This window comes from Chanodichthys erythropterus, chromosome 16 (genome assembly GCF_024489055.1).
Source record: "Chanodichthys erythropterus isolate Z2021 chromosome 16, ASM2448905v1, whole genome shotgun sequence".
Lineage (NCBI taxonomy): Eukaryota > Metazoa > Chordata > Actinopteri > Cypriniformes > Xenocyprididae > Chanodichthys > Chanodichthys erythropterus.
The window spans coordinates 26921608-26935206 of record NC_090236.1 but is presented as its reverse complement, the minus strand read 5'-3'; the positions used below and the strand labels follow the sequence as shown (position 1 = coordinate 26935206).

Below are 13599 nucleotides of genomic sequence, written 5' to 3'. Positions count from 1 at the left end.
GAGGGCTTGCTCGTTCCATCCGCTGGTGGCGGCTAGCGTTCGAAACTGCAAGGCATATTCGTTAACAGATAGGTTTCTTTGCTTTAGATTATAAAGTTTCTCACCAGTCGAGGAATCAGTCAGAGGTTTCCCGAATACTTCCCGGAAGTGGGAGACGAACGCCGAATAGGATTGGACGACTGGGCCTTTCTGGGTCCACAACGAATCTGCCCATTGCAGAGCCTTCCCTTGCAGTTGTGAAATAATGAACGCTATTTTAGCCGTGTCTGTGGTGTAGAGGTGCGGCTGCATCTCCAGGACCAGCTCACATTGGAGAAGAAATCCGCTGCATTCCTCCGCCGATCCAGAGTAGGGCGCCGGTTTGGCCATGGGACTGGCGGTGAATGCAGGTGAAGGAGTGGTGCTGGTGGGTGCGGAGACAGCCGTGTTGTGGGATGACGATGTTGAGGGCTGTGGTGTGAGTGCTCGACGCAGCACGTCCACGAGTTCCTGGAATGGATCGTTTGTCATCATGCCGTTAGTTGTTATGGTCCGGTCTTCTGTTATGATATAGACACGGAGGCAGAGATAAAAGCAATCCAGGTGAGTTTATTGGAATAATATGTGGAACACAGAGTGGTAATGGCTGTTATCAGGTTCTTGAGAGATGAATATAAAGTAATACTGTCCTTGTGTGGTTTGTGGATCCAGGAGTTGAGCTGAGATGGAGGGAGACGTTGGAGACACTCACACACACAGATGGGTAAGCACACGAAGGGACCAGGAGACGAAGGAGATGAAGGAGATCGCTGGAGCAGGTAAGTATGTTGAAGGGGAGTCCTTAAGGTAAGCATATACATGGCGTAGTGCAAACGAGACCGGACAGTGAGTGTGTGTGAGAGTGGTGGCTTTGTAGTGCTGGTGATTGCAGAGTGAATGAGGTGCAGGTGGCGGTGATTAATAAGCTGGTGATTGAGTGCGTGGGTACTGTGGTGAGGTGGAGCCTGGCGTGTCTGTGACACCCAGCAGGTTGGGCAAACATTTAACCCAACCGCTGGGTTTGTCCATTTTCAACCCAACTTGAAGCATTTTTTAGAGTGTACTTTCCAAAAAAGTAACTAACACGATAAGTTACTTTTTTAGGGAGTAACACAATATTGTAGTGCATTACTTTTAAAAGTAACTGATTGTGAGATACAATTTGGATCCATTATCATGTTTTAATAAAGCTTATATATTATATTATATTATATTATATTATATTATATTATATTATATTATATTATATTATATTATATTATATTATATTATATTATATTATATTATGGTGTAAAGTTTGCAGGATACTGGAATTTCACTTTTAGGTAAAACTTAACTGGCTACTATATCATTATCTCTGTAGCATGCAGGCGATATCTCGGCCTTCACCTATGAGAAGACACTTGTGATGGAGCAACGCTCTCAGATGCTGAAGCAGATGCAGCTTTCTAAGACAGAGCGGGAGAGAGAGGTATTATTTCTTCAGCAGTCTGTTCTTTTGTCATTATTGTCAGGTTATTATGGGACTGTGCTGGGTATAAATCCATATGGTTGAAGTCAACACACTTCACACAGAATCATAACTTTTAGAAGCAGATTTCAGCCATTACTTGCATTAGAGTAAGTTAGGGCTCTGTTTTACATAAGGTATCTTCCTCCTACTTAACAATTTTGGATTGTTTGCTCTGTGGCAACTGCCAGATTCAAAGCATTTCAGATGAATCCCGGAATTCCATCAGGAGGAAGCCCTGCGGGCAGAAGCCATCTCACAACAACAAGTTACAAGTGCCAACTGTAATTCTGGACGAGGAGGTAGCTCAGGGGGTTTATCTCTTACCGTTCACTCTTTGTCAAGGCGGCTACTACTAGATAACCATCCTGTATAACTCTCCTGATCTGCTCCATCCAAACCACCTCTTTTCCACTGGGGCTGGTGCCTGAGCTGGCTTGTGTTTCTACCGATTTGGGAACTGCGCAAGTTCTGCCCACTGGCATCACAGGTTCTCTTGTTCGAGACCCGGTTTTGGGCACACGAGAGTTTTTTGTGTGTAAAAGTGCAGCTCTGTTCCAGATTGGGCAATGGCTCTGGCACCAGCCTGAAAAGTGGTAATTCACATTGTGAGACATGACAGAGCCACAGCTTTCATCAAGGGCTGAGTTATGCAGCTATAATTCTGCTATGGTTTTCACCTCACACATTTGAAAATTCCTTATTATTTAGTAATAAGCATAACATGGCAATGAAAATGACTGTGGCCCTGAAAATGTCAAAATTTTATTTGTTTACAGCATGTCTGCATGTCATTATAGAGCATGAGTGAAAAAAGTTTATCGACTTCTGAATTTTGAGTGAAAACGTGTGCAGCTCTACTAAAAGTTTAGGGTTGGTTAGATTTTTTTGAAAGAATTCTCTTATGCTCGCCAAGGCTGCATTTATTTGATCAAAAATACAGTAAAACAGTAATATTTTGAAATATTATTACAATTTTAAATAACTATTTTCTATTTTAATATATTTCAAAATGTAATTTATTCCTGAGATGGCAAAGCTGAATTTACTCCAGTCTTCAGTGTCAAGTGATCCTTCAGAAATCATTCTAATATGCTGATTTGCTGCTTTAGAAAAATGTCTTATTAAGGTAGTCTTTGATAAATAGTTAAGAGGTTTGATGAAGTTCAGAAGAATAGCATTTATTTGAAATACTTGTAAATGCAATTTCTGATCAATTATATGCGTCCTTGTCATATAAAAGTATTAATTTCTTTCAGATAAATCATACTGACCCCAAACTTTTAATAAGTAGTGTATACATTTATTTATTGTATATTATGTACTGTAACTGTAGAGTGTTTGGTTTTATGAATTAGTCTGATTACTAATTCATAACTCTGGATGTGGGTATTGCAACATTCTTGCAACACTCATTTCCCCGCTGAAAAGATCAGCATAACTGGTTTTAAATACTAATGTGCTGGTGATAGCTTATCGAGCAAAACTTGCTTTGTCAACCACCTTGATCTACAACCACACCAAACCAGCATAAACCAGCCTGGACCACCATGAAGTTTCACGTTGGCCCAAGCTGATCTTTTCAGCACAACCTTTTAACAAAGTTTATCTATCTAGGTCCTGCCGACCTGCTTTCCAGCAGCATTGAATGTTAAGGTAGTTTATTGTTGTAAGCAGTGTGTGTCTTGCTCTTTCAGCCTCAGCTGATTCATGACAGGAACACTAAGTCACATGCGATTCTGAACGAAAAGCCCACGCCTACTTCAGACCGGGTCCATATGACCTGGACCAAAGAAAAGCTGATTAGTGAGAGAAACCGCCAACATCGAGAGGCCAACATGCCTGTGCGGGACATCTTCAATATGAAACCGTGAGTTCATAAGTCCATTATTGCAGTTTATCTTAATGTTTTTATCATGTTTCAAAATTAAATTGTTTTGTTTCTTTCATGCTAAGATATTTTGTTTTGTCCTTCCAGAGAGTGGGAGAATCTGTAAGTTCCTTTGACTATTATGCAAGCAGTTTGTGTGCTTAAGAGTCTGCATCAGTTGTCTGTATTACAGAAGTAGATGTAAACAGGATGTGTTGAATGTGTGTCACACTAAAAATGCAGCATGTGTCTCTGTGTGTGGCCTGCTTAAGTCAGTGTGAGTCATAGTCACAGCATGTGTCAGCATGAAGAATTGTGACATAGATTTTTCTGTCTGCATGTGTATCAACACTAACTTTGTGCTTACTACAGTTAGTCAGATAACATGATGGCATTCATATTTTTAGTGCTAAGTCCAGTGTATTAATTATAATAATAACAACACATCTTTATGCTGTTGGCATGTTTTTGGTCATTAATTTGTTGCTAATGTTTAATATTAACATGTAGATGAATTGTACATTTATTTTACATTTCACTCATTTAGGCTTATCTGTTTTCTAGCAAAGTAGATTATTGCTTCATATAATCCTTTGCAAAGACTGGCCTTTAAAGGATTAGTTCACTTTAAAATGAAAATTACCCATACTTTACTCACCCTCAAGCCATCCTAGGTGTTTATAACTTTCTTCTTTCTGATGAACACAATCAGATTTATATTAAATAAATATCCTGATGCATCCAAGCTTTATAATGGCAGTGAACGAGACCAACGAGTATGAAGTTGAAGAAAGTGCATCCATCCATCATAAACGTACTCCACACGGCTCCGGGGGGGTTAATAAAGACCTTCTGAAGCGAAACGATGCATTTGTGTAAGAAAAATATCCATATTTAACAAGTTATAAAGTAAAATATCCAGCTTCCGCCAGACCGCCTTCCGTAGAAAAAGAAAGTGTAATGCCTCTCGCAGTTCAAAATGCTTATGGTATGTCCTACACCTTCTATATTCAAATTGGGGGAAAAAGGCGTAACTGACACGAGGTCAGTTACTCCGTGTGGAGTACGTTTATAATGGTCAGATGCACTTTCTTCACCTTCATACTCGTTGGTACCATTCACTGCCATTAGAAGCTAGATTATTCCGGTATATTTTTCTGTTAATATGAAAAATCGTGTAGATGTAGCAATATGGCAGGTGTATGATGTATATTCAATGTTATGATAAACTGTATGCCTTTCTCCACTGACGTTCTGAGTTGTTCTAAGGATACTGATTGTTAGAAGGCAGCTGTCTGACTGATATTGTGAACGGGAACATGGTTTGAGTAACATTAGCAACACATGATTAGCTGTTTGATAACATAGTCAAGCAAAGGGCAAATCATATTACCGTTATGTGTCTGATGTTGTAAAGAGCGATACCATTGTGCAAGTTGACCAAGTGGATCGCTGAGCTGGCGTGAGCGAGTGGAGGTGGGGCTTATTTGCATATTCATTGATCTGCGTATATTAAATGAGGCAATAGTGTACAGTTACATTCAATTTATTTTAAGGAATGAAGAATTTTTTTCACAGGAAAAAATGTTTAAATATGTCGTTTTTGAAAAGATGAGATTTAAGGGATAAAATGATTGACTACATGCAGGGAGAATTCTGAAGTCTAATACTTAATCACATCTCTATCAATGAGGTTATCATTAATGCCTAGCATTGGATCCCTATCATATTTCAAACCATTTTTTAAGGAAATACAACAAAATATGCTCACTGATATCATGATGTAATGAACAAACAAGAATGAATCTCTGCTAAAGTTACTTTACTGATTAATTCTTCAGACATACACTACTAACTACAAACATACACTAAAATTCTAACGTTTGGGGTCAGTAAGATTATTATTATTATTATTATTTAAAAATGTAATACTTTTATTCAACAAGGATGAATTGAATTGAAACGTAACCAAACTTTGTTTATATATATATATATATATATATATTTTTTTTTTTTATTTTTTTTTTTTAAGAAAAATCACACAAATAAATTACATTTTTAAATATATTAAAATAGAAAACAGTTATTTTAAATTGTAATAATACTTTACCACATTAATATGTTTTAACTCATGTTTGATTAAATAAATGCAGCTTTGGTGAGCGTAAGACTTCTTTTAAAAAAAAACATTTAAAAAATCTGATCGACCCTAAACTTTGTTTTAAGTTTTGATGCTAAATGTGAATGACTGAATTTTTCACAGGGATCAGACTAATGTGAGAAGAATGCACACTGCAGTGAAACTGAATGAGGTTGTAGTCAACAAATCCCAGGGAGCCCAACTGGTGCTGCTGAACATGCCAGGACCACCCAAAAACAAGGGCGGGGATGAGAACTGTATCCTTTCATCAGCTGAAATGCAGACAGTGGCACATCTACTTAAAGGGGCTGTTATGTAGCTGAAGTGTAATAGAAAGAATCATGAAAACTTGGTCTGTTATTTTCTTTCAGACAGAGAGTTACACTTTAAATGTCACCTTCATATACAGCAGAGCATTTGCAGTTCTCCACACTTCTCCTTCACTCTGAGTTCAGACATGGAGTTTCTGGAGGTCCTCACAGAGGGATTGGAGCGGGTGCTCCTGGTCCGAGGTGGTGGCAGGGAGGTAATCACCATTTACTCGTAGCATCAAGCAAGAACAGGCACTGAGGAGAGCATTTCTGTCAGGAGAAGCTGTCCAGAGCTGCACAGATACTGTACAAATGGGCTCAGGACAGGAAGTCCCACTCCAGCTGCAGGCCAGCACAGCACATTTGAGGATTCTTCTCATTTAGCATTGTCCACTTTTGATCGGATTGACAAAAACACACTATGGAAAAACCCAGATGTAAATGCGGCCTTGGATGTGGTCCTTATTAATCATTTAAATAGAGACAAGCCAAAGACTTAGATTTATCCCATAAGACTTGAAGAGAGTGGCATCGGCTGTCTTGTTTCTCATGTAACCTTAAGGGACAGTGTTTGAATCATTTCAAGTATTTGTATAAGTAATTTTGTATTTTTTGTAAATGTAGTTTTTCATCTCATCGCAATATTCTGCTGAGCTTTATGTAATGTGTCATGTTAGTTTGATTCAATAGATTTTGGTAAGTTTTGTATCAGTGTTGCTCACATTGCAGTATGAGTAAAACTGTGATTTTTATCATCAGCCAAACCTGAAATCTGTCAGTACTAAAGATTTCATATACTTTTAATACTCCTTTTCTTCCCTATAATGTTAAAGTTTGATATTCTTTTCATGAATTTTTTTTGGTATTATTTTTCTCAAAACAAATATGTATAATTTATATGAAATTTTCTACATATTTTATATTAAATAAAAAAGGTTCTCACAAGTGTCCATCATAAAGGTTCATATAATTTTTTATATGATTACACTCATTGTTGGAAAAAGTGTAAATAAAATGAAAATATAACTATATGAATCATTTATGTGTTGCTGTATATTGTTGTCAGGAAATGTTTTTTGTCAACAAACATAGACCTTATGATCAACTCTTGCAGACAGGCCTGATGTACAATTCACACCCTCCTCTCCAGTAGAGGGGGATGAACACAAACCATTAAATACTCCTATTGTGATGTTCTGTTTTGAAAATGGCATCTCAGCTTTCAGTGCTATTGACCAGAAAGGACTGAAATAATTAATATGTTTTATATTTAATTTTCTGTGGGTGCTGTCCTGGACACTATATGAAAGATTTATTGTCAATACTTATATTGTCAATACTTGCAAAAGAATACTGACCATGCAAGAATATACTTTTAGGGAAAATCGCATCTCTTTATCATGTAAGACACTAACTACTTGCTTGATATGCTTCTTGATTTCACATAAGGCTCTATTTTCAGTTAATTCATTTGGCTAGTTTTCTTGTCATGTGTTTTGGAATGACTAATTTCAACAGCTTACAGTCATAGCGCTCTTCCAAGTGCACATCAGTACAAAAAGACACTGTATCCTGAGCTATTCATATCTCACCTGCCTTAAAGGGATAGTCCACCCAAAAATAAAAAATCAGTTACTCACCCTCAAGTTGTTCCAAACCTGTATGAGTTTCTTTCTTCTATTGAACACAAAAGAAGATATTTTAAAGAATGTTGGTAGTCAAACAGTTGATGGAAACCATCCTTTCATCGAAGGAAAAAAATACTATGGAAGTCAATGGCTACAGTAAACTGACTGGTTATCAACATTCTTCAAAATATTCTTTTGTGTTCAACAGAAGAAAGAAACTCATAGAGGTTTGGAACAACTTGAAGGTGAGTAAGTGATGTGAATTTTCAGTTATAATTTTACCAAGGGACTTTCTACATGATTTGTGCTGTATTCAGCAAGAAAATGCAGAAGGTTCAAATATGGTGATAAGATTACACAATAAAATTAAAGCTGCAAGAAGCGATGAAAGGGCCCTCGTACCCGGGGCCACCACCACCCGGTGGCCTTAGGAAAACAGTGAATAGTGGGTGACATGCATGTAAATACAGTTGAAATATGGCAACGTCATTTTAACATGCTACACTTCCTGCTGCCAACAGGTGGCATGTTGACTATAACTGAATATTGCCATGTAATTGTCTTCAGGCCAGGACTATTATCAATCATATGAAGTTTGGAGCAGATCGGACATTGTTTGCCTGAGTTACAACAACTTCCTGTTTCGTGGCGTTAATCGCAAACATGAAGCATCGGATCACAAATGAATCAGTGTGTCGAATCATGATTCGGATCACGTGTCAAAGGCGTGCCGGTGTTACAATATATTCGGTTCCTGAAATATTCTGTTCCACTGGGTGGCGCTTACGCGAATATTCATGATATCCTCCTTTTGTGGGCGTGTTCTTGAGACAACGCGCAAGCGAATGGAACTGAAAATATTAGTAGACGTTTCTCAAATCGCATCGGTTTAATGGGTTTTTCGAAAAGGTAATAAAATATTCCTTTGGAATATACCTTTGGAACTTAGTTTTGATGACAGTCTTCATGCCAGCAGCTATTTAAAGAATGCTATTTTTGTTCAAAATATTATAATTATGATAGGAAATTATAGTTTAGCTTCATTATATTTAAAGTTTGACAAGGCAGGATATTGCAATACAAAACCCTGAAATGTGTCAAATATGACACATAGGCTACTCAAACAACCTTATGTAGGCCTACCTGATTTAAAACAATTTAAAAAGCAGTCAAATAAAATAATTCTGATAATAATAATAATAATATAGTTTTTTTTTTTTTTTTTTTCTGTGAGGTAATACAGCACAAATGAACAGAAAAAATAAACAATTGGGTAGCTCTGGCAGTGTGTGATCTAGACATAATGAAGGCTGTTCCCGAGTGCCAAGGCCCTGTTTTAATATTTACCTCAGTACCTCACATTTAGCATTTCCTCTTTTCACACATTGTTTTGAATGTCTTTTCAATTTGAGTTACATCAATTACTACTGTACTTGTTATAACATTTAATGTAATTAGTATTTATATGATTTGTTAAAAAAAAACACCAAAAAAGAAAAGTAATTTTTCAGGATAATATTTTAAAGATAATTTTGTACAATCCAAATGAGCTTTACAGATCTTTAGAAAGGGTTTTAACAATGTCTGTCATGTTTTTCAATTATTGCACATGCACCTATAGGTCAATCAAGGCCAGTTACAATAACTTAGGACACTAAAGAGTCCTTTCTACTTACTCTGAAAAACACCAGAATAAAGATGCCGAGGGTCTCTGATCACCTGTGTGAACGTGCCTTATTCCTGCTGCAGGAGACAAGAGGACTGCAAATGTGAACAGAGCAATAAACTGCAATGTCCGTAATGTAAGATGCCTGAGACAGTGGTAAAGGGAGACAGAATGACAGCTGATTGTCCTTCCAGTGCCAAACCACATGTAACCATAAGTACCCCAGACATGTTTGAGAATGTGAAATGCCATGGTGGAAGATTGGAGTAACATCACACAGCAAGAGCTGCAAATCTGGTGCTGAGGATGAGATGCTCTAAAGCAGCTGGTGCCACTTCAGACTTTCAAATACTCTGTTCATCAAATGTCTGTGAAATTTGTTCAGTTTGTCTCAGTTGTTGAATCTTTTTTTTTTTTTTACAAATACTTTAAGAAATTTGCTGGGGGAAAAAAAATGCTGAAAGTGAAAAACTCAAATTTTTCGAAAAATTTTGTTGTTGCTTTGCAACAAAAATATGTGACAAATAACATCAAGTATTACTTGTTTGACTTTGTCATGATATCCAGTAAAATATGAGAAAACGTGAAATATTTGTAGTTTAGAGTTGATAAGGGTAGCCTCACTGTGGTGATAAACACTGAAAATATCCAAATAGTAAAGAAATTAAGGATGACAGTATATTCACACCAGGCTATAGCTTATACACTTTTTATTAGGTCACAGATACATTTGTAGAGGTTTATTTCAAGTTGTCAACACTATGCAGTAGATAGTCACAAAATGAAAACGAAGGAAGCAAACTATCAAACTATTCAAAAACTTTCTTAAAGCCTCACGAATAAAAACGCTAAACAGAAAACACATCGGTGTACAAGGTTTTTCGCTCATGTTTGCTCTGCTGTATCCTTCTGTTTATCTGAAGGCCTGTACTCAATCAGGCAAAATAGCTCAGACGATCATATTAAACAAACTGCATTGCTTTGAACATGTGAACTGTTGATTAACACTGAATATGTTATTACCTTTTCGAAATAATCCGTTAAACCGATGCGATTTGAGGAGCGTGTACTAATATTTTCAGTTCCATTCGCTTGCGCGTTGTCTCAAGGACACGCCCACAATAGGACGCTATCATGAATATTCGCGTAAGCGCCACCCAGTGGAACAGAATATTTCAGGAACCGAATATATTGTAACACCGGCCTCGAGTCTCTCAAGGAGGAGCTCCGGAGGCATAAAAGGAGGAGCGACTACAGTGAAGGATGAGAGAGGACCAGGCCTGGACTTTATTTTATGTTTTATTATGTTTGTGTGGCCAGCAGACGTCCGCGAGGGTCTGCCGGCATTACTTTCGTTTTGTTCTTTGTTTATTTTATATTAAAGTTTGGTTCAACGGTCGCCGGTTCCCGCCTCCTTCTTCCCACAACTATTAACCTCGTTACATTATATATATATTTTTTATTATTATTTTTTTTTTTTTGTCATTAATTTTGTAATGAATAAAAACATTCATCCAGGATTCCACATCCAGTTTTTCTGTCTTTTCTCACAGACCGGAGATGTGCTCTCAACATAATGGGTTCTTTTGTTCACAGCACTAAAGGATACAAGTGTTTTGTGATGATTCCTTGTGCCAAAGCCTCTCTAGCTTTTCACACTGAACATTCAAAGTGATTTAATGATCATGCCACATAGTTTTATCTATATCATATTACTTAAATATTCAAGATAATTTGTTAAATTATATTTATGGTCCATATCAATGCTGAACTTCTGAATGTCATTTTTATTTCTAATTTATTTTTTATTAAATAAAAAATTAAATCAAATTCTTAAAGAAAGAAAGAAAGAAAGAAAAGGGAATCTTAGCCCACATACTATGTGCCTTTCCCCTTGTTTCTTTGATCTTCTTGAGAATGAGCAAAGGTATTGTGTAGGTGTCAAGTGAATGTCACGCTGAAGATCCTAGATTTGACCAGGGTCAACACATAGCTGCAGTATGAATGTCTTTCTCCTCCTAGTCCTCAAAGTCAGAACATAATAACAGTCTCTTTCATGCTAGGGTAAAATGTAGGTGGAATAGTCTTAAAAATAAAAGACCTAAATAGAGCAAAAGAGTGTTTCATAGCTGATGCTATAGGAGAACCTTTGTCTCATATCGAACTTTTTATTTTCTAGGTTTCTATTACAACAAAGAATACACGAGTAATCAAAAATTCTGAAATCTGCCATATTTTTGCGTTAATCACCTGAGCTGTAAAGGCCATAGCTGCGCCTGCATACGAAGTCACATACTTCCCTACTAAATATAGTAAACGAAAAACTGTATATGACATAAGTATGTCCGAATTCACAGGCTGTGTACGAAATCGCTCCCTATAGCCTCATTTACTGTTCCCTATATTAGTCCACTAATATAGTTCACTTGAGGGAGTGAATGTAAACGAGTGAGTGAATTCGGACACTGAGTGCACCGGAAGGGCTGCAGCTTTTGCATAGTTTGTGCTTGCTGTTTAATAATTATTCGTAACTTAGTAAGCTGGAGCTCCAGTAGTAATGAAAAAATGTATCTTGAACTCTGTCATGGAAACTATGTATAAAACCGTAATTATACAAATTAATATCTAATTAAAACGGAAATTGGTACCTGTCTGATATTACACTGTACCCACATTGGATCAGCGGTTTGGAAAATCGATGGATAAATGACGAAGCTGCGGGCGCCATCTTCTGGTCAGATGCAGGAATTCATTCGGCACGCAACTCTCACAGTGCATTATGGGTATTCTCTAGTCGCTGAGCGTACACCGCTTGTACACACGTTATTGCGGTGCATTGTGGTATTGAATGTGTGCACTCGATAGCATCCACTATGGTTTCAGACATCACTACAAATTGCTGTCCCCTCAAATAGTGCACTATTTAAGGGTGGCAATTCTGGACACAGCCACAGTTAAAAGTTTTTTTGACAAAATAAATATTTCTGCAAGCAATATATATAGGCTTTTTGGTAAAATTTCACTGTTATATCAAAGGTTTTACTAGTGTAATTTAAATTTAAATAAAGGTACAGTATGTAACTTTTGGCCATATAGAGGTTAAAAAACAAAACTGCATGCATTTTGCAGAAGAACATTGTTTTGGTTGTGCTTCGGCTCTGCGTGACTCTGCAGATGAATATAGTTATGATCATAAAACATTCACTACTAGGCTTAAGAGATATACAGTAACCAGTTTAGATGGAAAGGATCTGAAGCTGACTAGTTGAAGACGTTACTGTAGCTATACCCATTAATAGACATGGTACTTCCTTGAAAAATAAATTACAGCACACCCCTACAACAACCATAATGACCCTTCACAATAGATAATGTTTTTCAATTAACTCTATGAACTCAATAAACAGTGAAATCTGAGAGCTACAAATGGCAATTTATTTGTTCAATAAAATACCTAACTCACCTGTTGAGTAATGAAAACACCATCTCTGCGTAACTTTTACAACATTCCAAATCCCTCAAATCTCCGAAAAGCCAAGCCAATGTTGAATATTGTTTTATTACAAGCTCTGTTGTGTTCACTTTTTGCCAGCAGACTCTCAGTTAAGCTTTTTTTTTTTTTTTTTTTAAATCAGATGATTCCTCAGAAGATTAGTGTGGCCCATGTCAACGTTTTTCATTCATTGTAACACTTAAAGGTGCCGTAGGATGGAAAATTTAATTTACCTCGGCCGTTGTTATTTTCATTATTAAACACTTGCAGTCTGTATAATTCATAAACGCAACTTCATTCTTTATAAATCTCTCCACCAGTGTGTAATGTTAGCTTTAGTTTGTTAGCCACGGAGCATAGCCTGAAACTCATTCAGAATCAAATGTAAACATCCAAATAAATACTTACGCGAGCTCGGGGGGCAGGGAGCGCGTGATTTAAAGGGGCCGCAGCCTGAATCAGCGCATATTTAATGATGCCCCAAAATAGGCAGTTAAAAAAATTCATTTAAAAAAATCTATGGGATATTTTGAGCTGAAACTTCATAGACACATTCAGGGGACACCTTAGACTTATATTACATCTTTTGAAAACACATTCTACGTCACCTTTAACCTATGCCACCAAAGTTCACCATTGCAACTTTAGGTTAGGTGAATTTCCCTGTGATAGGCTGGCCATCTATCCATGGTGCTTTCCCTGCCTCTGGCTTAGGCTCCAGCCCTATGACTTAGAAGGTCATATAAGCAATAAAGAGAGAGAGAGTGATACCTTTAACCAAACATTAAGCCCCTTTAAAGGCGGGACTAGATTTTTTAACATTCTTGTTATGTTCCTCAATAGCTCTGATTCAATCAGTGAACAACATTCACCAATTCACCAGGATGTCTTGACTTTATTTCCATTTTAGATTATAAATCAAGACCACTCGGATTTATCCACAGTAAGACACAAGGTCTCCTC

General features: G+C 37.1%; 1 protein-coding gene across 5 annotated transcripts in view; it reads left to right on the top strand.

Annotated features, from left to right (window-relative positions):
- slc12a7a (solute carrier family 12 member 7a) overlaps nucleotides 1–7011 on the top strand; it is a 32895-nt gene extending 25884 nt beyond the window's left edge. For 2 of the 5 annotated variants that reach the window (XM_067364167.1, XM_067364169.1), the window contains exons 21-26: nucleotides 1382–1489; nucleotides 1720–1830; nucleotides 3226–3398; nucleotides 3507–3521; nucleotides 5662–5795; nucleotides 5994–7010. In XM_067364167.1, coding sequence (XP_067220268.1) covers nucleotides 1382–1489; nucleotides 1720–1830; nucleotides 3226–3398; nucleotides 3507–3521; nucleotides 5662–5795; nucleotides 5994–6085 — 633 coding nt within the window. In that variant the 3' untranslated portion in view covers nucleotides 6086–7010. Of the gene's footprint in view, nucleotides 1–1381; nucleotides 1490–1719; nucleotides 1831–3225; nucleotides 3399–3506; nucleotides 3522–5661; nucleotides 5796–5993 lie in introns of all 5 variants that reach the window. The other 3 variants (XM_067364168.1, XM_067364170.1, XM_067364171.1) reach the window with 3 other exon arrangements.
- The last annotated feature ends 6588 nt before the right edge of the window (nucleotides 7012–13599 follow it).